This window comes from Cetorhinus maximus, chromosome 26, assembly GCF_964194155.1.
Source record: "Cetorhinus maximus chromosome 26, sCetMax3.hap1.1, whole genome shotgun sequence".
Classification (NCBI taxonomy): domain Eukaryota; kingdom Metazoa; phylum Chordata; class Chondrichthyes; order Lamniformes; family Cetorhinidae; genus Cetorhinus; species Cetorhinus maximus.
The window spans coordinates 18,463,220-18,487,402 of record NC_135904.1 but is presented as its reverse complement, the minus strand read 5'-3'; the positions used below and the strand labels follow the sequence as shown (position 1 = coordinate 18,487,402).

General features: G+C 41.9%; 1 protein-coding gene across 7 annotated transcripts in view; it reads right to left on the bottom strand.

Annotated features, from left to right (window-relative positions):
* Positions 1-24,183, bottom strand: part of atp8b4 (ATPase phospholipid transporting 8B4) — a 272,971-nt gene that overhangs the window by 37,051 nt on the left and 211,737 nt on the right. For all 7 annotated transcript variants that reach the window (XM_078530237.1, XM_078530243.1, XM_078530244.1 and 4 more), the window contains exons 15-19: positions 22,979-23,144; positions 19,641-19,829; positions 19,345-19,460; positions 8,431-8,595; positions 7,924-8,035 (exon numbers count right to left, since the gene is read on the bottom strand). In XM_078530237.1, the coding sequence (XP_078386363.1) occupies positions 7,924-8,035; positions 8,431-8,595; positions 19,345-19,460; positions 19,641-19,829; positions 22,979-23,144 (748 nt within the window). The remainder of the gene's footprint in view (positions 1-7,923; positions 8,036-8,430; positions 8,596-19,344; positions 19,461-19,640; positions 19,830-22,978; positions 23,145-24,183) is intronic.

The following is a 24,183-nucleotide window of genomic DNA, read 5'->3' as shown; positions in this document are numbered from 1 at the left end:
AAGGAGGCAAGTTGTTCCAAAGTTTTAGTGTCCTGAGAAGGAATAAATTGGAGCAGACTGTGATGATTTTTGACATTATCACAGCAAAACTATAGGGCAAGGGAGAGTGTGCAGGGCAGTGCCTTTGGAACGTACATTACATAGAAAATGCAACAGCAGAACAGGCCCCTGTAACCAACCTCTCCATATAGGTGTTTATTCTCCACAGGAACATTCATCCTATTTTCATGCTCCCCTTCTTCCCCTATCCTTTTAATTCCTTAACATCAGCCATCTATCTAACCCATGTTGACATGCCTGCTTCAATCATTAACCTTGGTAGCGCATTCCACAGCCTTGCAACCCTCTCCTGCTGTTTGTATTTTCTTATATCAGGCAGCATTCCAGTGAATCGGTACAGTACGCCTTCTATTACTTCAACATCATTTCCGATGATGTGGAGCCCAGAACTGCAGAAACCTAAATTAATTATGTTTCCAGCAAAGGATTTGCATTGATATATCATTTCATCACGTATGCAAAATGTTTTAAAGTACTCCATACATATTACTTTTGAAGTGCAGTCAATGTTATGCAGGCAAACACAACAGCCAATATCCCACAAACAGCAGTTAGACAAATGACCACTTAATCTGTCATAATAATTGATGAATAGCCAGTTAATTATTAAGTGACAAGCTAATCTTCAGTAATCATTTAATTAGTATCCAAAGTGAATCAATTGTCCATTTCTCCAGAACCGAGTTGCATTATCAGCTTTGACTTAAACCATGAGAGTGCTTCTTCACCTGTATATTTTCCACAAATAATGATTCTAGATTATGAGATATCCTGCACAATGCCCCACTCTCCCACAGAGGAAATAGGTAACCCTTATGGTGAAGTCTCTACCAGACCAAAGATAACAATTAATGGCAGAAAATACACCAGAATGGATAGACAATTATCCTACAGGATATTTATTAACAACACATTTTGACAAATTGAATCCAAATATGAAGACGCTTATTTTTAAAAAAAAAACGTTCTACCTAATTGTGTTTGAAAGTGTATATAAATGGGCAGCCTGGTGACATAGTGGTTAGTGCTGCTGCCTCACAGCTCCAGGGACCTGGGTTTGATCCTGACCTCAGGCATCTGTCTGCGTAGAGTTTGCATGTTCTCCCCATATCTGCGTGGGTTAACGGCCGGTGCTCTGGTTTCCACCCACCGCCCAAAGACGTGCTGGTTAGGTGGATTGACTATGGTAATTTGTCCCCCAGTGTGAGTGTGTCCTGTGATGGACTGGTGTCCCATCCTGGGTGTACCCTGCCTAGTGCCCATTGCCTGTCGGGATAGGTTCTAACTCCCCGTGACGCTGAATTGGATGAAGCTGTTCTGGAAAAGTGAGTGAGTGTGTACAAATAACTTTATACTTGACCAACACATTCTCTAACCAATGCACATTGTCAGAGAAGACAGGCAAATAAACAGTAGAGGATGACAGGGTTAAAAACCATTGGGCGTTTGTCAGTCTGTCTATAACGGGTAAAAATCACATGGAAAAGTCAGTGATTGACAGGAGAGGGTGTTGGGTGGTGTGGCTTATTCACATTCCAACTCTTAAAGAACTTTACCTGACTCAATGGCTCTTGTTATTAGCAGTCTGTCAATTTGACCCTTTGGGTTTTTTGTAATGCTTAATTGCAAGTTTAATTGAGTAATCAGAGCTTCTTCCAGTGCTCCATGTGTGCTCTCCAGCTTTGCCCCACTCTTACCGTGTCTTGAGTCCCACATAGTGCTGCTGCTACCAACCAGTCCCAGAGTCCAGCCTCCTGGTGGTGCTATCAGTAAGACTTAAGGTGCAGTGGATCAAATTGCTCATTGTTACGGGCACAAAAATTTCAATGTTATAATGACGGAAGACAAAAATCTCAGCACTAATTTTCTGACTTGAGCATTACTTAAAAGTGGCCATTTTTATCTGAGCAAAACGTGTCAGGTTATAACGTTGTCACAATGATATTGGCCTGAACCCGGAGAGAAAGTCCCAATATGTATTAGCCATTATCTTAACAATAAATATTAACAAAAAAGGACAATTAGTTCCACAACACAGAAAGCCAAGAGAAACATAATTGGGTTCGGAAGAGGGAAGGGGAGGCCTCAACAACCTTACCCCCACCACGACCCCCCCCACCCCACCCCCCGCTACCCCAGCCCCCCTCACCCCTCCCCAACATGGACAGGCAGATATTAGAGTTTCCAGGGGCCACTAACACGTGAATATTGGAGTTGGCCTGAAGAGACATTTTCCCTCACCAGGTGGTCCAGCTGATGCTGCAAACTACAGTAGACATGATTCCTGGCTTAACAGTCACCATGGTGAGCTGCGGGCTTTCAGTTAGACCTGCCTGGACTAGCCCACCTCCCTACGGCATTGCTCATGATGAGTTGTGATGTGAGGGTTGTTAAGGAAAACGAATAACATCTCAACCGGAAAAGCTTGGGGAAAATTGTTTCCAAGATGCCTCCTCAGAGTGCTACTTGAAAAAAAAATTAACTCCTGGAAAAAAAAATTGTTTTCCCTACCATTACAGATCAATAAACAATCTATCTCTGCATCTAACATAGGGATAGCAAGTATACATCTTTCCATCTGTTTACTGGGTTAATTTTTATGAAGAACTCCCAAAAATATATATAATTTAGGATTAAATAATTATATATATATAATTCAGGATTAAATTTATTTGCATCTTTTCTTTTTAATCAAATATTCATGTAACACATATAGTGTTACAAAAATGTTCCACTTAAAAATGGCTGCTTAATTAGGACTTTCATTTAAAAACTGCCTCCAACAATAATAAAACAATCCTTTCAGAACTTGCTAATGCACTCACGAACAATGATAGCTTGGGAATAAGAACAAATCAGAGCAAAGCAGCGGTAGTAACCATTTAGAATATATTATGAGTGTATTATGATTTATAACTGTTCCTTCTTGACTTGCTCGTTTTCCCAAGTTTACCTGGGTTTATCTCTTACTGTGCATTCCGGGTATATTTGCAGAACAACGAATATGTAACAAAACATCATTTCCTTTCCAAGTTACCTCAGAAAAAGTTGGAGAGCTCATGTTTTACTTGCTTTTATGTTTTATTAACTGCTTCCAAATACACTGCTTCGATAGGCAAGAAAGTCTTACTTTGTCTTGGCTTTGGAGAGAGTTGTCCTTTGTCTTTTCCCCATTAATTAATGCTGTTTTCAGAGTGTTTGATCTGATAGGCCTCACCGTTAGCTAACTGAAGCTTCCCGTTGAAGGTGAACCCTATTTCAATGTCAGCCAAATCACTGGAGCTCCTGTCTCAATAATTTCATTTTATCAATGAATTTTTCCTTCCTCAGTAATCAATAAGCCAATAAGAGCAAATGAGCAGCATTATTAAAATATTATATTTTGTTGGATGCCTTTTATCTGGAAAAAAAAGGAAACAAAAAAACGTCCTTTGAAACGTACGATGGCTCAAGGACAAAGAAAGCTTAAAGAAAAGATGTGTTTCTAAGAGGTCATGGAAAGGTTAAACATGTTTTATAATGTTTGAAGGTCTTATTCTGAATCTAACTGTACATAGCTTTTTCTGGAATTAAATAATCAAAAATAGTGTAATTTTCCTGAGGGACAATCAATACATCAATTGTCAGGGGAAAGGGTATTGCTTCTGTATGTAACATGTGATAAATCTAATGTGTCTAGCCTCTAGGTCACAAAAGCCATGTACTACCCTGAGAAGTGCATGCTGTGACAGTCCAATCTTCCAGTTTGGTTAACACATATTAAGAAAGCTGTCACACTTCAATATGCTGTACCATGCTCATAAATCCAATTTATTTCACACATAAACCATCTACATAAGGTAATACTGTGTTACACCCTCACTACGAGATTACATTTGTGCTTCAACAATTGTTCATATTGGAAGATTACATCAAGTTCATGGCCCCATTAAAACTTCAAGCTCCCAGTCCTCAGGGTGACATCACTCAATGTGATTCAATTCAAGCCACACATACTGAGTTTCCTCACACATCACCGACACTACTACCCAAGGACAGGCTCATAGACAACGATGTAAGGCACATGCAACTGGGCCTGCGGCAGATGCCATGGCTGTGCACTGGCAGTGTAAGGAGGTCAGCAAAGGTTATAATTGATATACCATAACATCATTCTTCAACAAGAGTCAGGGTTCATTCTGGTGTGGATAAATAGCACATCAATGCAAATAATGAAGTCACATGGTACAGTCAATTATGCAGCAATATGTTACACTGCCACACCACCTAACCTACTCCAGCTCTAAACCACTTGCTGTAGTCTCTGTGGAAGCAACAAAGATGGGAGCAGCATGGAATTGAACCCTGTACTCTGGGATTTCCAAACCTCATATACATTGCAGTGGCACAAAAATCCTATTATACCAATTTATTTGAGTGACTTTTTGGTTCATAAGCCAAGATCTAAATTTGAGGCCCATTGGGAGGACACTACTAAAGTTGAAGGGAATAAACAAGAGTGCAAGATAGGTCCATAAATCATAATGAAGGATAAAGATAAAGAAACGCTTTTCAAAAATGGGTTTCAACAGAAAGCATAAATTGCAACAAAAAAATCAGTTTGTCACCTTAGAGACGTTGAAAGAACAAAACAGCTCAATATCTGTGAAGTATAAAATATATTGGAGTCCATTTAGGTGAACTGTACATTTCCCAGCCAAACATTGATTTATCTGGGGATCTGATTTTTCTCACATATTACTATTTTTTCAGGGCAGTAGTTCTCAACATCACAGTACAGGCTGAATAGCTACTCTGATGTAATTGTGTATTTGTCCTGCTTTGGGTTATCCATGTTCCTGCTGCTGTTTTTTGTAATGTTGCCAATCCACACCACTCACATCAGCTGTCAGCTTTGCAGTCAATTTACTTAAATTAGCAACATGTAGCTAACTCAGACTTACCCTCCCGGACTGAGGCTCCCTTTCATTTCAATGTTTTCATTATGCTTCTCCCACTTCCTCCTTTCCAGAGGAGCTTTTCATAGAAACATAGAAACTAGGGGCAGGAGTAGGCCATTCAGCCCATCGAGCTTGCTCCGCCATTCATTATGATCATGGCTGATCATCCAACTAAATAGCCTGCTCCCGCTTTCTCCCCATACCCTTTGATCCCTTTCGCCCCAAGAGCTATATCTAACTCCTTTTTGAAAACATACAATGTTTTGGTCTCAACTACTTTCTGTGGTAATGAATTCCACAGGCTCATCACTCTCTGGGTGAAGAAATTTCTCCTCATCTCAGTCCTAAATGGTCTACCCCATATCCTCAGACTGTGACCCCTGGTTCTGGACTTCCCCACCATCAGGAACATCCTTCCTGCATCTACTCTGTCTAGTCCTGTTAGAATTTTATAGGTTTCTATGAGATCCCCCTCATTCTTCTGAACTCCAGCGAATATAATCCTAATCGACTCAATCTCTCCTCATATGTCAGTCCCGCCATCCCAGGAATCAGTTGGGTAAACCTCCATGTGGATCCTTCCATTACCCTGACTTCTAGCAACCATAGTAAATACAACACCTGATCATTTATCTCTTCCCAGGCCACATCTTTCCACATGAACTATGTGTATCTTCTCTGATTTACCATGCCATATCCACTGGTGTGACTCAAATTTCTCTGCTGTGAGGCGACCAAATGTAAATTGACGGACCACCTTGCTGAACCTCCATGCAGAGCTCCTGACTACCTTGCGGTTCACCTGTTAGAACGTTGACAGTTCCAACCAAGCTCAGGGAAATTTCAAGAACACAATGGGCAGAATTTTTCTGTCAGCGAGCTGGGGGCGGGGCCCGCTCACCGACACAAAAATGACGCGTGATGATGTTGGGAGGAACCCCCGACGTCATCCCGCCCCATTTAAATATTCAGGAAGGTGGGCGGACAGCACGATCAGCTGTCTGCCCGCCGACCTGTCAATGGCCAATTGAGGCCATTGACAGGGTAGCTAAACCAATTAAAGGCCCTGCCCGTCCAACCTTAAGGCTGGCGGGCAGGCCAGGAGCCCCGGTGGGCTTCTGAAAAAACATGAAACCTCATCCACCAGCGGGATGACGTTTCATGTCTGTTTTTAAAAAGTTTAATAAAGTTTTTGTGATATTTATTAACATGTCCCATCTCGTGTGACATGGTCACATGAGGGGGACATGATAATCATTTTTTTATTTTTCTATTTTTAAAGTTTCAAACACTGTCAGCGATCTCCCTGAGGCAGCACTTAGCCTCAGGGAGATGTGTGCTCTCTCGCGCATATGCTGGGGAATCCCTCCCCCACCCACCCCCCGCACAGGAAGTGCATAGCACTTCCCGTCGGGCGGGCCTTAATTGGCCCGCCCACTTAAAATGGTGGCGGGGCCCGTTTCAGTGGCGGCGATCGGCTGCCCGCCCGCCACCGAGACGGTGGGGCCCGCCCGCCCGTCAAGGGCAAAACTCTGCCCAATATCACCTTCATCCTGCACACATTGTAGCTTTCTCGCTTGAAGGTGGATCAGCAATTTCAGGCCTTAGTTCTCTCCTAGTTTCTTGTAGATTTCTCTCTCTCCCACCTTCCATGTTCCCTGATCTCTTGATAGTTATGGCTTTTTGTTACCTCGCTGGGAAGACTTTTGTACATCACCCAGCAATTTCCACTCCTTTCTAGTCTTTTCAAATACCTGGCTGTTGGCCATAAAACACAAAAGTGTCTCTTTGGTGCAGGCGTCAGCATTACCAACTCCTCTTCTACTTGTTTATCTCTTTCCTGTCTCCACTCCACCCATCCCTCAGTGTATGTTTAGTCTTATCAAATGATTTATCTTCCAGTTTCTGACAAAGGGTTTACACCTAAAATATTAAGCTGCTGTTTCTCTTCTCAAGTCCTGGCAGATCTCCAGCGCCTTTCCAGAAATTTCTGTTTTAATTAGGATTTGTATTAATATGTTATTTCTATGTTTAGGTTTTGCATGACAATGGCTTTGTCCAGTAAGGTACAACAACAACAACAACAACTTGCATTTATACAGGACCTTTAACATAAGAACAAGGCCAACGGCCTCCGTCTTCTCAAAATTTAGTAGAAGGAAATCATGGCTCATTCAAGGTTTATGTTGGAAAAGCAGATTGACAGGACAGAGGTAGTAGAAGGGTTGAGAGAGGTGGTCGTGAGGTAGAACTGGGTATTGTCAGCAGGCACACGGAAATCGATGCCACATTTGCAGATGTTATTGCCGAGGTGCAGCATGCAGAGGAGAAGCGGGAAATCGTTAAGGATAGATCCTCAGGGTCTCCAGAGGTAATGGTGTCGGGGGCAGGGGGGGCAAGAAGTGAAGACATTGCAGGGGGTTAATTGACCTGCCTGGATTGGTAAATCAGTCGTTCAATCATGTTGTTTATATCAGAACTTCTAAATATCTAGTGTTTTTGTAAAGCTGATATCCAGCGTATTGTATATATACCTCAAGTGGGTTGCATGCCATTTCAAAGACTACTGAGTATTTTTACACGAAATAGTTGATGCTTCTAATGTGAGCGTTCTCGAGTGAAATTGTGCATTTGTAAATAACTAAAGCATCATTAAATAAAACTTTTCCAAATATTAATCGAGAACCAGTGAATCAGCAAAAGATGTTTCGATGGCTTTGAAAAATCAAACGCCAGTGGAAAAAGGTCTGCTTAACCAATCACTCCATTTTACACCATCCATTTCTGATGTATACAGTGGCTTTAAATTCTTGTAATCTGCAATTACCTTGGAGAATAAAGATGGATTAAATGCAATAGGTTTATCTGCATAAAAAGCAAAAATTAAAATACTCTTTCATAAAATGATGAGGCCACCATTTACCTTGCTTATCTCCAGTAAGTACCCAAACCTTAATATTGGCCAGGACTAGGTTGGCAATTGTGTCGGAAACCCCTTCTTGTAATTTGTCTTCTACTGCAGTGGCTCCTAGTAACTAAACAGAGTTATGTTTGCAATTAATGAAGAGTTACAAATTAATATTTTTATGTTAAACTTTTACAGACAAATTACTGATTAGTATTTTGCAGACTTCATAGTCTAGATATGAATATCTAGATACAGACTTGATATTCTGAGCTATACATTGTTATTTTCCAAAATAAATGGATGAAAAAGTATACACCAAGTAATTAATTCTGAAGTATCTTCATGCTATCTGCATTGTAAAATGCTGCATTGGTCATTGGCAGCCAGTGTGCTGATCAGATTGTGATATGAGAATAGTGACTTCTGTATAATGTCTTAAATTTCATCAGTCACAATCTTCATATATAAATCAAGTGCCATAATTCACTGGGATGTGACCAGTTAATCTTTTCATGGTCATACCATCATGTCCTGTTCAATCTCTTCATACAAGTCAGAAAGCTGTTCATCTCGGTTCTCAAGAGCTGTGCTGGCATGATGGTGCATCTTTTGCCACTTAGCAAAGTAAGCTTCATCCAGATCTTTATACGCAAGCACTAATGTTCGCAGTCCTTCCCCTGCAAATTCCTGTGCAAATGATCAAATTCAGAATTAATTCAGCATTCCCTTCAGAGCAGAAAGAATTCCAGAAAAATACAATGCATTATACTTTTGGGGGCAGCTGATTGTAAATGGAGCAATCTGAAAGTAACAATGGGAACAATTATCATCTTGGAATTCCAGGGAGGGGAGAGGAAGGAAGGGCAAAAGATTGAGAATCAGAGGAGAGAGTGATGAGAGGAGAGAAGAAAGGAAAGCATTAATATATTGCCTGTTTGCATCCTTCAAGAAAGCCTTCAAGTGCTTCACATAAATGCATTACTCTGAAATGCAGTAACTATCATTATGTAGGAAAACACAGCAACCATTTTTCCACAAGAAGATCCCATGAACATCAAAGAGACAAGTGACCAGTTTTCTGCTGTTGGTTGAGAATGGCCAACATTGGAGAACCTCTTATTTTCCTTTGAAGCATATCAAGGGATCTTTAACCTCCACCTGTAACCATTGGAACAGGGAGGTAAGGGCCTTGATTTAACATGTCAGTTCTAATACAGCATCTCTGTAAAAGAAAGAGAAATTCCTATGTATAAGGTTTATCACAGATTGACCGAAGGATAGCTGAACACTTTCCTACTCTTGTGCTCTGAGGTTGTTAAAAAAAAAAATCAACTCCAGAGTGCATAAATAATAGGAAAGAAGCCAGTCATTCCTACTACATCAGAGAGTAAAGATTCTTCCCTTGTTATTGGTTCAAATCATGTCCTCCAAACTCCTGGCAATTGTATCTGGGCCACTATTTCATAGTGATTCTCTCTCCTCAGACTGCAGCAGACCACCACAATAAACGAACACCATCAACAGAAAATTAAAAATATATGAACTGCTCTTTTGGCATTATCATCAGCAATAGAAATTAGGATGAAGCTCTTAGTCTCCAGCACCAAACAGCAACTGATAAACCAAACAAGTATTGCAATGATACACTGAATTATAAGTAAGGTACCAGCCATGGCTCAGTTGGTAGCATTCTTGCCTCTGAGGCAGAAGACTGTGGGATCATGTTCCACTCGAGGCCCGAGAGCAAAAATCAGAGCTGATACTCCAGGTGGGATGTTAAACAGAGACTCTACCTGTCCTCCCAGGTGGATGTAAAAAATCCTATGGCACCAATCTGAAGGAGAGCACAGTAGCACTCCTTAGTGTCCTGCCCAACATTTATCCCTCAATAAACATCGCAAAAGCAAATTATCTGGTCATTAGCATTCCGCTGTTTGTGGGAGCTTGCTGTGTGCAAATTGGCTGCTGCCCTCTACAATACAACAGTACCCACACTTCAAAAGTACTTTGGGACATTCTATCGCCTTGAAAGGCTCTATTTAAATTCATGTCTTTCACTTTTCTTTTCATGATCTAATAAATAATGTACGTTAGCACAACAGAGGGGCTCTCCATGTTTTAGATTAGTCGCTTGCCAACCTAAGCATCCTATGAAGAAACATACTATTGATATCTCTCTTTTCACTCCTTAACATTAGTGAGGCAGCACCAAAGCATGAAATCTCTGGGGGCTTCAATTCCCTTCTCCTAAAATGACACCAGCAATATTATATACAGATGGGTGAGTGCTAGATTCTGGTCACAAGAGCACAGTTTAAAGGAGCCTGTACATGTATTTATGGCTGTGGGCAGCAGTGTTTAATTCATGAGTCATGTCAGAAACTGAACTGCTTAGAACTGCTGCTCCTGGGGTATCCCTGAATAGCATAAGCAGCTACTATGGTATAAACATTGGTCATAAGAAGTGATGCAGAAATCACAAAGTAATTTGTCTTTGTACAATTTAAGGATTACAAGCAATCCAAACTTCCTCTAATTAGCTTATAAAATTTACTGCATATGGATTCCAATTACATCAGAGATCACAAATTATTTTCAGAACACGATGGAAATTACTTTACGTTGGTTGAATGTAAAGAGAACTTTAACTCAATTCTGTTTGGGCATTTTTTTGCCTGTGCATGTCATAGAGTCATGGACATGCACTGGCAAAAAATGCCCAAACGGAACTGATTTAAAGTTCTCTTGACATTCACCATTCAACCAATTTCCATTGTGCTCTGAAAATAATTTGTGATCTCTGATGTAATTGGAATCCATATGTAGTAAATTTTATAAACTAATTAGAGGAAGTTTGGATTGCTTGTAATCCTTAAATTATACAAAGGCAAATTACTTTGTGATTTCTGCATCACTTCTTGTGACCAATGTTTATGCCATAGTAGCTGCTTATGCTATTCAGGGACACCCCAGGAGCATGAATCGTCTTTGGAATACATTTACTCTCATTAACGATAAATATAGCCACTCTAACAATTGACAAAAATGAACTTTGCATGGTATCCAATACAAAATGCTGCTCGAAGATATTGTAATCAAATTTGCTCATGAAAGCAAAAGCCATTATTAACCATTGCACATCAAGTCATTGCTCAGCGAATGCCACTGATATCTTAAAGCAGTTAGGCAGCAGTAATTTGAAACAGAAAGCACACTGCATTTGTGTTAATATTAAACATATGTTGGCAAATCAAGCCTGCTATAAACTTACTATTTTAATAGAAGGGTCTTGCTAGCCACACACATACAATTTGTTACGACCACAGCCGAGGTTATTTGCTGAGCAAACCAAATCCCAGAGGGAACCTTGCCCTTCTGATCATAACCTTTTTTTAATATTTCGAAAATAAGAGAAAAAACTACGGATCCCAGAAGCATAGAATCCCAAAAACAATTTTAGGATTTTAAAATTAAAAGATTTATTAACAAGTAGGGAAAAAAACTTAAGCGCACAAGATTAAAGTTACACCATTAAAACAGTTTTACAAACCATAGCCTCTCATTACAAATGCATGCTTCTAGCACCTTAACTTTCATCTCTCAGTTCTTACAGACAAGTCTATCTTTACTCATCACACGCACAGGCTTACACACGCACACAAACACATACACATACGCACACACACACAATGCCACCATATTCCCAAAGTATCAAAATAACATCCATCTTCACAATTTATATATAAGGTCATGACAATATTCTGGCAATAGTAATGAAGACTTGTGCTCCAGAACTTGCCGCGCCCCTAGCCAAGCTGTTCCAGTACAGCTACAACACTGGCATCTACCCGACTATGTGGAAAATCACCCACGTATGTCCTGTACACAAAAAGCAGGACAAATCAAACCCAGCCAATTACTGCCCCATCAGTCATCTCGATCATTAGTAAAATAATGGAAAGGGTCATCAACAGTGGTATCAAGCAGCACTTGCTTAGCAACAACCTGCTCACTGTTGCCCAGTTTGGGTTCCGCCAGGGCCACTCAGATCCTCACCTCATTACAGCTTTGGTTCAAACATGGACAAAAGAGCTGAACTCCCGAGGTGAGGTGAGAATGACTGCCCTTGACATCAAGGCAGCATTTGTCTGAGTGTGGTATCAAGGAGCCCCAGCAAAATTAGAGTCAATGGGAACCAAGAGGAAAACTCTCCACTGGTTGGAGTCATACCTAGCACAAAGGAAGATGGTTGTGGTTGTTGGAGGTCAGTCCTCTCAGCTCCAGGACATCACTGCAGGAGTTCCTCAGCGTAGTGTCCTTGGTCCAACCAACTTCAGCTGCTTCATCAATGACTTTCCTTCCATCATAAGGCCAGAAGTGTGGTTGTTCGCTGATGATTGCATGATGTTCAGCACCATTAGCGACTCTTCAGATACTGAAGCAGTCCATGTCCAAATGCAGCAAGTCCTGGACAATATCCAGGCTTGGGCTGACAAGTGGCAAGTAACATTCATGCCACACAAGTGCCAGGCAATAACCATCTCCAACAAGGGAGAATCCAACCATCGCCTCTTGATGGTCAATGGCATTGCCATCACTGAAACCCCCACTATCAACATCCTGGGGGTTACCATTGACCAGAAACTGAACTGGACTAGCCATATAAATACTGTGGCTATAACAGCAAGTCAGAGGCTAGGAATAATGCAACGAGTAACCCATCTCCTGACTCCCCAAAGCCTGTCCACCATCTACAAGTCATGTCGAGAGTGTGATGAAATGCTCCCCACTTGCCTGGATGAGTGCAGCTCCCACAACACTCAAGAAGCTTGACACCATCCAGGACAAAGCAGTCAGCTTGATTGGCACCACATCCACAAACATTCACTCGCTCTACCACCACCGTACAGTAGCAGCAGTGTGTACCATCTACAAGATGCACTGCAGGAATTCACCAAGGCTCCTTCGACAGCACCTTCCAAACCCACGACCACGACCATCTAGGAGGACAAGGGCAGCAGATAGATAGGAACACCACCACCTGGAAATTCCCCTCCAAGTCACTCAGCATCCTGACTTGGAAATATATCGCCGTTCCTTCGCTGTTGCTGGGTCAAAATCCTGGAACTCACCTCCTAACAGCACTGTGGGTGTACCTACACCACATGGACTGCAGTGGTTCAAGAAGGCAGCTCACCACCACCAGGGATGGGCAATAAATGCTAGCCCAGCCAGCGAAGCCCACATCCCGTGAAATGAATTTTTTAAAAGTGTGTTCTGCAGCAGATATTAGTCACCTAAAGTGTTTAATATTACACATTATGGTGTTCAGAACAAACAAATTTAAAAAGGTATGCTATTCCAGATAAGACTTTGGAAATTTGAGTCCTTCTTAAGCTTGTGTGTATTTTTTGTTTTATCCATTGAAGTACAAGGTAGCTCAGTAATACACAGTTCCTGGGTTTAATTAAAAGTGAATTTAGACTCAAGTTTAATTACTAAACACAGAAAATGCTGGAAAAACTCAGCAGGTCTGACCGCATCTGAAGAAGAGTCATACTGTCTCTCCACAGATGCTGTCAGACCTGCTGAGTTTTTCCAGCATTTTCAGTTTTTATCTCAGATTTCCAGCATCCGCAGCATTTTACTTTTATATTAAATTACTAAACCTTGCAGAAATGTTTCTTAGTAAAATGCAAAGTGGCTAAGACAGGCATCGAGGAGAAGACATCGATTCGCCCATCTCAGGAGATGATGGACTGCGCCCAGGGTGTAGGTCACTTCTGCAATGAACACTGTCTGCTGTGGCTGTGGAGACTGACTTGTGAGTGACAGTCCCTACTGCAGCCGGAATGCAGCAAAGTGGCTACGTCAGGTGCTAAGGAGATGACATTGACAATTCCCACCCCGTTATATAAAAAGGAGAATTCATATGGAGGTGTAAATTGCCAAGTTTCAGATTTTCCATTGCATTGTCCCATTAACACTCATTGTATGCAATATCTAACTTTGTACTCCAGCTTCCGTATCAAAGTGACAGAATTACACTGTGTAACAGGGAATTCTATAGCTTGGTGTAATTGACTATGAAATCTCACCAACTTGTTGGACTGATATAGAATCTTCAGGTGCAGCTGCAGCATCGCTTGTCTTACTACCACGAACATTGAGGGTCTGTGATAAGCATAAGCAACTCTAGCGTTTCTGTTCTACTTCTGATTCTGCAGAAGGTGAACATCTCACCAATGTTGTGCCAGGTTATCTCCAGCATGGAATAGGTCATGTCATCACATCCACTGGCCTCTGAGACTTTCGACTGTACTGCCAGCAAGTAACGTTTCTGCTCTGCAGCCTACCAAGGCCGGATAGCATTGTCCAATAGACCTCGTAGAATATTAAAGTTACCAGTAGCGACAAAAAACAGAAAACTTTGTCAATGATTCTCACTTAGCTGCCAGTTTTTCTTGTAGTTCCCTCCATTCTCCTGCTGGAGTACAGTTTAGATGCAATTACCGAGAAAATGTTTTATACTGAAGAGCACATGTGAGGTTTGTAGCATAGACATGAGCAGGTAAATCACAGTCCATCTTTCCTGACAGTTATTGGCTTGTCTTCTCAACACGAACACACCATTTATATACCTACCGCCTTTCAATATCTGCCTACATCAATTCACTTCCTGCTAATCTATAGATAACAATGTGATCAGCACAAACATTGACAAATTGGTGCTGAAAATTATGCAGAACAATAGCATGTTTGGTCAGACATATTTTCTTAATGACCCACAAGATAATAAATATCCACTTGAGATGGTTGAATATTGGCAATCTTTGAGAATGTCATACACCCAAATTAAGTTGCTCACCAAATATGCTGCAACAGCCAACTTAATAGCCCAAGATAATGCCCTATTAAAGGTTTCAGAATTATTGAACTGCTCTGATTTCATTTTGGGCTTTGAGAAGATCAATCTATTGCAGACTGTAAATGACAAAGGCTGATCAATTTGCTGTAAATCCAGATAGCATGTTCACTGATGATTACACAGTATTGAGCACCATTTGCGACTCCTCAGATACAGAAGCAGTCCATGTTCATAAGCAACAAGACCTGGACAACATTCAGGCTTGAGCTGATAAGTGGCAAATAACATGCATGTCACACAAGTTTCAGGCAATGACTATCCACAACAAGAGAGAATCTAACCATCTCCCTTTGACGTCCAATGGCATTACCATCGCTTATTCCCCCAATACCACCGTCAACACCCCTTTGTCCTTTTGTCCATGACATCTTTGGCAATCTTTTCTTTGCCTCCTCTATCCAGGTCCTCTATCCAGCTCCACCTGTCCCACCCCTCTCTACCAGCTTATATTTCACCTCAATTCTATATTTCCTTAGTTCCGAAGAGTCATATGGACTCGAAACGTCAACTGTGTTCTTCTCAGCAGATGCTGTCAGACCGGCTGAGTTTTTCCAGCTATTTTTGTTTTTGTTTCAACATCCTGGGGCTTACCATTGACCAGAAACCAAACTGAACCAGCCATATAAATACTGTGGTTACAGAGCAGGTCAGAGGCTGGGAATTCTGCAGCTCCAACAACACTCGAAAAGCTCAACACTATCCGGACAAAGCAGTCTGCTTGATCGGCATCCACCTTAAACATTCACCCCCCCCCTCTCCACCATCGACACACAGCGGCAGCAATGTGTACTATATACAAGATGCACTGCAGCAACTCAGCAAGGCTCCTTCGACAGCACTTTCCAAACCTGCGACCTCTACCACTTAGAAGGCCATACACCCCTCCAAGCCACACACCATCCTGACTTGGAACCATATTGCTGTTCCTTCACTGTCGCTGGGTCAAAATCCTGGAATTCTCTTCCTAACAGCACTGTGGGTGTACCTACAACACAGACTGCAGCCATTCAAGAAGGCAGCTCACCAGCACCTTCTCAAGGGTCATTAGGGATGGGCAATAAATGCCGGTCTAGCCAGCAATGTCCATCCCATGAAAGAATAAGCAAAAAAAAACTCCCTATTCAATTCAAAGCGCTCAGATGTCCAAAATCTTGTCTGGAATTACATGCGATTTCTATGACCTTTAATATGAGTGGAAATAGTTGGTGATCACTGGTTGGTAATTACTGGGGTCTGATTTGGTTCCTTCTTGCAGTGTGTGAAGGTGAGCTGGTCCCACACCTTGGCTAGGGCTGATGGATACCTACCCTGATAAAACAAATGTAACTCCTTACTTATCAGTAACTGATGTGCAGGCAAGCCTCATAACATAGCACCTCTCTCTTCACACACCAAGTGACATGAATATACCAACAATATAGAAAAACATGAATGGTTTTACCCAAGCTTACTTATCAGGAAGGCAGCCCCACAGTCTAGAAAATACACTTAACAGTCATTAAAACTGATCCAATTGAAACCAAAACTGCTTGACAAGCATCCAGCGAGACTAGAATTGCCAAAACATCAATTCCCACCAAATCCCTAAACCCCACGTAAAACTTTATTTGGATTATTTCCACTGATTACACAGTTGATGCCCAACGCAATTCCTTGTGCAAAATATTTTACGTCAGTGAGGAGGTGAATATTATTGCTGCTATTTTAGTTTTATAAAAGCTCGTCTCTTGGAAACGGTGTGACAATTAAAACTAGACTCTAGGAAACAAATGCGATATAAAGTTTTACTAAAGCTCTTTTAACTGACAAAACAGCAATAAAGTCTGAGGAAACCTGAGCTGTATTGTGATAGTAAAACAGTACTGAAACTAAAGAATGCTGGTTTACATGATTTTTCATTGCTCTGAGAATAACTGCCATATTTTACATACCTCGCCTATGAAAATACACCCAGTGGGGAGGGTGAGGGGCCATAAAAATCCAGCCCTGAGCTCCAGACTTTATTCCAGCCTTGGTCCAAACATGGACAAAGCAGCTGAAATCCAGGGGCGAGGTGAAAGTGACTGCCCTTGACACCAAGGCAGCATTTGACCAAGTGTGGCATCAAGGAGCCCTGGCAAACTGGAGTCAATGGGAATCAGGGGGGAAAACTCTCCACTGGCTGGAGACATATCTAGCACATAGGAAGATGGTTGTGGTTGTTGGAGGTCAATCAGCTCAGTCCCAGGACACCGCTGCAGGAGTTCCTCGGGGTAGTGTCCTAGGCCCAACCATCTCCATCTGCTTCATCAATGACCTTCCCTCCATTATAAGGTCAGAAGTGGGGATGCTCACTGATGATTGCACAGTCTTCAGTTCCATTCATACTCCTTAGGATTATGAAGCAGTCTACTCTCACATGGAGCAAGACCCAGACAACATCTAACCTTGGACTGATAAGTCACAAATAATACTCAGGTTACAAAGGTGCCAGGAAATGACCATCTTCACCAAGATAGTTTAACCATCTCCTCTTGACATTCAATAGAATTGCCATCGCTGAATCTCCCATTATCAGCATCCTGGGGGTTACCATTGACCAGAAATAGAACTGAACCAGCCATATAAATATTGTGGCTACAAGAGCAGGTCACAGCCCGGGAATTCTGTGGCAAGTATCTCACCTCCCGATTCCCCAAAGCCTGTGCAACGTTGACAAGTCACAATTCAGAAGTGTGATGGAAGACTCCCACTTGCCTGGATGAGTGTTGCTCCAACAACAATCAAGAAGTTTGATACCATCCAGAACAAAGCAGCCCACTTGATTGGAACCCCTTCCACCACCTTGAACATTCACTCCATCCAACCACCAGCACACTTCTGGCTGCATTGTGTACCATCTACTCACTGAGACTTCTTTGACAACACCTTCCAAACCCACAACCTCTATTACCTAGAAGAGCAAGGGCAGCAGGTGAATGGGAACACCACCAGGTACACTTTCCCCTCCAAGTCACACAACATCCTGACATGGAAATATATCACTATCCCTTCATCGTTGCTGGGGCAAACCCCTGGAGCTCCCTCCCGACTACAGGTATACCTTCACCACATGGTCTGCAGCAATTCAAGAAGGCAGCTCACCATCACCTTCTCAACAGCAATTAACAATGAGCCTTGCCAGGGACACACACATCCCATGACAGAATGAAATAAAACAGTAACACTCTTTTGTTGCTATAAACTCTTGCAATTCAGAACAGTTGAGACTCAAGCCAAGTAAAGACTGACTTACGATCAGCTACCAAGCTACCATGACAATATCTTTTCGTCCTGTGAATATAACATATTTACACCCATTTTACAGGTGTGGACAGGGACCAATGACAACCAATTTAGCAGAGCAGGGGCCTTTGCCAAATCTGGGGAGACGGTGCATAGTAGTAATGTCACTGAGCTCGTAATCCACAGACCCAGGTTATTGCTCTGGGGACATGGGTTCAAATCCCGCCAAGGCAGCTGGTGGAGTTTTGAATTCAATTGATAAATCTTGAACTGAAACTAGTCTCAGTAATGGTGACCATAAACTATCATCGATCGTTGTTAAACACTAATGCCTTATAAGGAAGGAAATCTGCCATCCTTACCTGGTCTGGCCTACATGTGACTCCAGACCTACAGCAATGTGCTTGCCTCTTAACTACTCTCTGAAATGACCTAGCAATCCACTCAGTTCAAGGGCAATTAGGGATGGGCAACAAATGCTGTCTTTGCCAGTGACGCCCATAGCCCATGAAAGAATAAAAAAAACTGCACGGGTGCTCTGGCCACCGCTAAATTGGTTGAGGCTTTCACTTTCTTCAGGTGATTCTGGAAGCGGCTGAAACTGAGCACAGGGCTCATTTTAATCTTGAAATGAAACTCCTGCAGTCCATTTTGAAATCCTGGCTCCTGAGTTTGTTTAGACAGTCAGAGTTCAGGATGGGCAAGTAGTTCTTGGTGTGAGTTGCCTGACCAGGGATGATGTTGTGCGGAATCAGAAAGAACAGGAGTGATTCTCCAGGCTCCACAAAACAACTGTGGTTCACTGCTGGCCCACCCTCGCCTCGTTCCCAATTGCCTCCCCCATGCTCTGCTGGACTTAATTGGACTTCAGCACCTTCCAAATTTCGTTCGGCACCAACAAGCGAGCTGTGTTGAGGCATCGGCAACGGGCATAAATTCTAATGATGAGGCCCGAGGACTGATTTAGTTTGGCCTTTAGGCCTCATCATTCTGGTTCACCGACGTTGTCGGGATCACGACCAATTTGGGGTGCTGCCAAATTTAGACCCCGTCATTTCTAAATTCCACAGTTCTGCATAGCATTGTTAGTTTAAAAGAAGAGTAGGAAATAAATTAATGCAGGATCCAAGTGCACTAATATTACGTTAGCTTTATTGCAATAAGATCCTGGTTAACCATCATGTTTTTGATTAACCTAACCCAATAACTAATAAAGATACATGAAGAACAGAAGATGCACTTACACTGAGGTGGTCTGAGGTGATACACATCAAGTCTTCATTGGAGGGATGAAGTCTTTCAAACAGAATGGTATCAGCCCCCTTTGAGTAAAGCCTTATTTGTCCTTCAGGATTTCTAACTAAAACACAAGATAACTTAAAGTCAGCAGTAAAGATATCAATACTACAAAAGTAAACTTAGGCGAGCTCATTCAGATCAGTTCCATTGTTCTAAAAGAACAACGGTAAAAGGGACAATAGTCATTTTAGAATAAAAGTGAATACAACAGGTTATAAATTTGTTTATGTACTCGATGTACCTATCACTGACATCCTCTTTCGCACATTGTTAAAATCCAAAATGGCCAGCAATTGGTACATAACAGGCTTGCCCATCTCATTCACGGTGATGGTCTCTGGGGTGCGGGACCGAAAAACAAAACCAAAGTTTCTTGCAGCTGTAACCAATGCTCCTTCATCGGGTGACTGGGCTTGGTAAACAAGTTCACCTGGAAACAGAATTCAAGAGACTTTCGTTTTTAAAAAAACAATGTTTCATTTAGACAGCGTTCCCCTGATAATTCGAAACCATGGTTAACACAAACAGCGAGAGTGATCAAATCATCTAAATTAAGCAAGTCAATACAAAATGGGAATCTAAAGCTAAACATGTTGGCCTGGATTATCGGAGGAGCAGCAATCACTGTCAAATTGCCACTCTACTCGAACATTTCCCTGACTCAATGCTGCTCTGCATTTCTTGTTGGGTCTCTTTACGAGAAACGCGGAGGGCAGCATTCCTCGGAGAGCTCCTACTCAGCAGAGTAGAGTCGGGGAGACAGGACGCATCCCCTTTTCAAAGCACTAGCTGCCGTATGGTAAGTTTAAAGGTGAACTTTGAATGTTAGTGAATGGGCGAATGGACAAATGAGTGAATGGGCAGGTGGGTGAGGTAAGTGGGCAGGTGGGTGAGGTGAGTGGGCAGGTGGGTGAGGTAAGTGGGCAGGTGGGTGAGGTGAGTGGGCAGGTGGGTGAGGTGAGTGGGCAGGTGGGTGAGGTAAGTGGGCAGGTGGGTGAGGTAAGTAGGCAGGTGGGTGAGGTAAGTGGGCAGGTGGGTGAGGTAAGTGGGCAGGTGGGTGAGGTAAGTGGGCAGGTGGGTGAGGTGGCAGATGGGTCAGGTGGCAGGAGGGACTGGGGGGTAGTTGGGTGCTCAGGGGAGAACTCAGGTGAATTGGGGGTTGGTTGGTAGGGTAGTCAGGTGGTTGTGGTGGGGGCTTTCAGTGTTAGTGATTGGGGGTTCAGTTCTGAGTTACACGGGAGTTAAAGTAGGGTTTTCTGTCTAACGTTTCCTGGGTAACTATCCAGTTAAGTACCGCGGAACTGTTTGAAGTCTCTGGCTGGAATGTTGTGACAGGACCCACCACGGGAAATTCAACGGCCCGGCCAAAAGTCCATTCACTTTTGGAGGGACTGGACAATCCCAGTGGCAGGTGGGGCTGGAAAATCCCACCCTCTGACTTTAGGGTTTAAAGCCCACATTAGGACAGCAGACAAGCAAATGCCTTACGAATACAAGTCTGAAGTTCATGTAAAAGAGAGCAGTATGATTAATGTAGCACCATATGCAATTATCCTCAACCTTTAGTTCTTCTAATAACGCAAACAGCTATCATATTCGTGATAGTGATAAACCCAGTGGAAAATAACTGGAGCAAGTATTTTAATTTTTAAAAATTATTTTATTTCTATTCCCCTCCCACCCAGGCCTAGTTTCACTCCACACCCAACAAAAGGAGGAGCACCCAGGGTATGAGCCCTGTCATGAAGGTATAATATTTTTCTGCTTTATTGTAAGGTAGGTTTATAGGGGTAAGCATAGTTAAGTCTGTCTGTGTGTGATGCAATTACATTTGGAGTCAATTAGACTGCAGGCTTTGGCTCATCAAAAAAAACTAGGTGCTCGATATGAAGATGGTTAGACATGGATGATGGCTTAGGATGTAAGGTGTGAAGGGGATTTGCATTTTTAGATAGATAAAGAGAGATTTGGATGTCAAAGGAATCTCAGTCTGTTTAAAAATAGCCATATAAGCAAGGTTAAGGAATGTGTTTATTTTCCCCAAAGGTCACTGACAATAAATAGTAGCAACATGCAAGCTTTTATATTGTGAGGAAGATACAGATACAAAGACATATAAAACAATAGAATATACATATTAAAAAAGAGAGAAACTTATATAAAGGAGAATGAGGCTGTGTGTCAGGGGAAGGCATTGTGAGATCTAACAGAAGTGCGTGAAATAGCCCCAATGAAGCCTCCAGTATTTGTGCAAAAGTCTGCAGTCTACTGAAGCTGAAAAAGTCATTTGGAATTCCACTGTCAAGGGTGTTGTGTTAATTTGTTGGATTTGTTTAAAATTTAAAATCTATGTTTGGACTGTTATCTTAATGCCACAATTCAATATTTCATACTGTGACAAAATCTGCATATATTTTCTATGCAGAAATTTCAATAGACTGCTGCATTTTATCAGTAGAATGAATGTTATTAAATCTCACCTAGCTAACCTGGGGCCTGAATCTCAAATGATTTCTTTCCCCCAAACTGTACAAGCAATGGCTAATGTTGCATGACCACTAAGAAAGGACTATCCGAACTGATGTTGCCGTAACTGGGATTCAGGTTAATTTTGAATTTTAGGAGTAACTATAGTCGTAATTTGTAGTCCTATGTATGTGCTTGAAATCATTTATTTTGTTCATAAATATTTTAACTTCATGTTTTTTGAAATCTCTAAAGGTCTTGGTGGACTTATTTCTGAATTCAGTGCACGCATCTCGAAATAAATACAAATGGCAGAACCGTTACGATAGCGCGATCGAGTTTCCCTCGTGGTTTTGATTCGCCTGACACACATTGTCTGCCGCGTCATAACAGCCCCTCCCTGTGCCCATGTGTCACGTGTATGCAGGAAGCAAGTAGCATGAACAGAACTAGGACCAGCTTTCTATCGGGTGGCTTGGCTGAAAACGTATGAAACTTGCTGAACCGAGTTAAACGTTTCTGAGGGGAGAGGCGGCTGGGGTCTCAAGCATTTGACCATCAATCAGGAGATGCATGTTCTTGTGCAGCATGGAGTTCAAACGGTTTGTAAAGCCCAGCATGCTCATAGCTCAGCAGCACAACTGGCTGGGGCTGGATTCTAAATCAGTGCTCAGTTGTCTTAAATTGGCACAAACCATTTAAAAGGATTCAGTTGTAGCAATGCAGCACCACTCTAGTCCTCATTAAAGCTGGGCCCCTGAGCTTAAATCTCATACAGTGTCGGCTAATGAAAAATGGGACTCCGATAGACAAGCATTTATTTCTGGCACAGTAATGGAAGACACTCAGGTAAGGTCATGCCACAATTCAGTATTTCATACTGTAACAAAATCTGCATATATTTTCGATGTGGAAATTTCAATAGGCTGCTGCATTTTATCAGTAGAATGAACGTTATTAAATCTCACCTAGCTAACCTGGGGCCTGAATCTCAAATGTTTTTTCCCCCCCGCAAAACTGCACAAGCTATGGCTAATGTTGCATGACCACTAAGAAAGAACTATCCGAATTGATGTTGCACACTCGAAGGAAGCTTGCAATTTTTAATGTTACCTTCATTCTTTTCCTCTGGCATAACCGTATGGCAGAGCGAGAGCAATCTGAAAAACTCGTGCACTGATGGATCCCCCAGTTTAATTGCTTCCACCAGACTGGCATCATAAAACTGAAACTTTGGATCTGCTAAAGTATTGAATGAAAAATCCACGGGGAGAGTTTTCTAGAAATTAAAGAGAAAACAAATGAGGCTACAAAAATAACAGAGTAAAATTAACATGTCTCCACACCCACGCGATAGAATTTTAGGGAAAGTGTATTTGTCGCTGTGATGTGTTGGTCAAGAGTGTACATTTAAGTTTGTCTGAGTTCTTGGATCTTCTGCTTTGCATCCAAAGCTCAAATTGGTGCTTCTCAATTTGTCTGGGGTTCGATCCCAAACTAAATAGTTGTTCCAGAAATGATTATCTACAACATTAATCTTCGGTGATAGTACGTGACCACCAATAGAAAGGTATCAGAGTGAAGAGGCACACAATGCCGTGTAATTGGGGGTCTTACATTGAATAATGTTAAAGGTGTCTAATTTACATGTTATAACACAGAAAAAGGCCATTTGGCCCATCAAACTACAAGAGACTACACTTCAAGAAATAATTCATGAATGTGGTATACTTTAGGACATTTTGAGAATTTGAAAGGCTCTATAAATGCAATTTATTTTCTTCATTTGTTGGTATAGGGTTCATTTTTCAACCGATCTATCATGATGGATATGCTTCCATATCAATTACAACATGAAAAAACCCAACATTATTACAGGACAGAAATGCTTAAAACAACACTGGAAATGTACACATTTCAATCACACTTAGTTTTTTTTCTAATTAAAGTTCAGACTAAAATCTTATGCATTAAAATGCCATGTTAGCACAAAATTAATAAAGTGGATGGAATTTTTTGCTTCCGGTATCAGCAGGAATTGTGGTGGGCGGGGCACGCAATGAGACAGGAAGCAAAAAAATCTGTTTCCCGGCAGTGGGATAAACTGTTGGAATTTTGTTCTTCCGACTTTCAAGGCGGGTTTAAAGGCTGATCGAGCTTCCCGATGAGAAAAGTCAGGAACCAGGTTTGCATGCGTTAGCAGCTCATGCATGCTCACTAAAAGGCCACCATGTTCGAATTAAGTTCGCCCTCCAAATTCAGCTCCCCTCCAGCAGGAAATTAGAACATTCAGTTTTACGACTGTATACAAGTGGTGT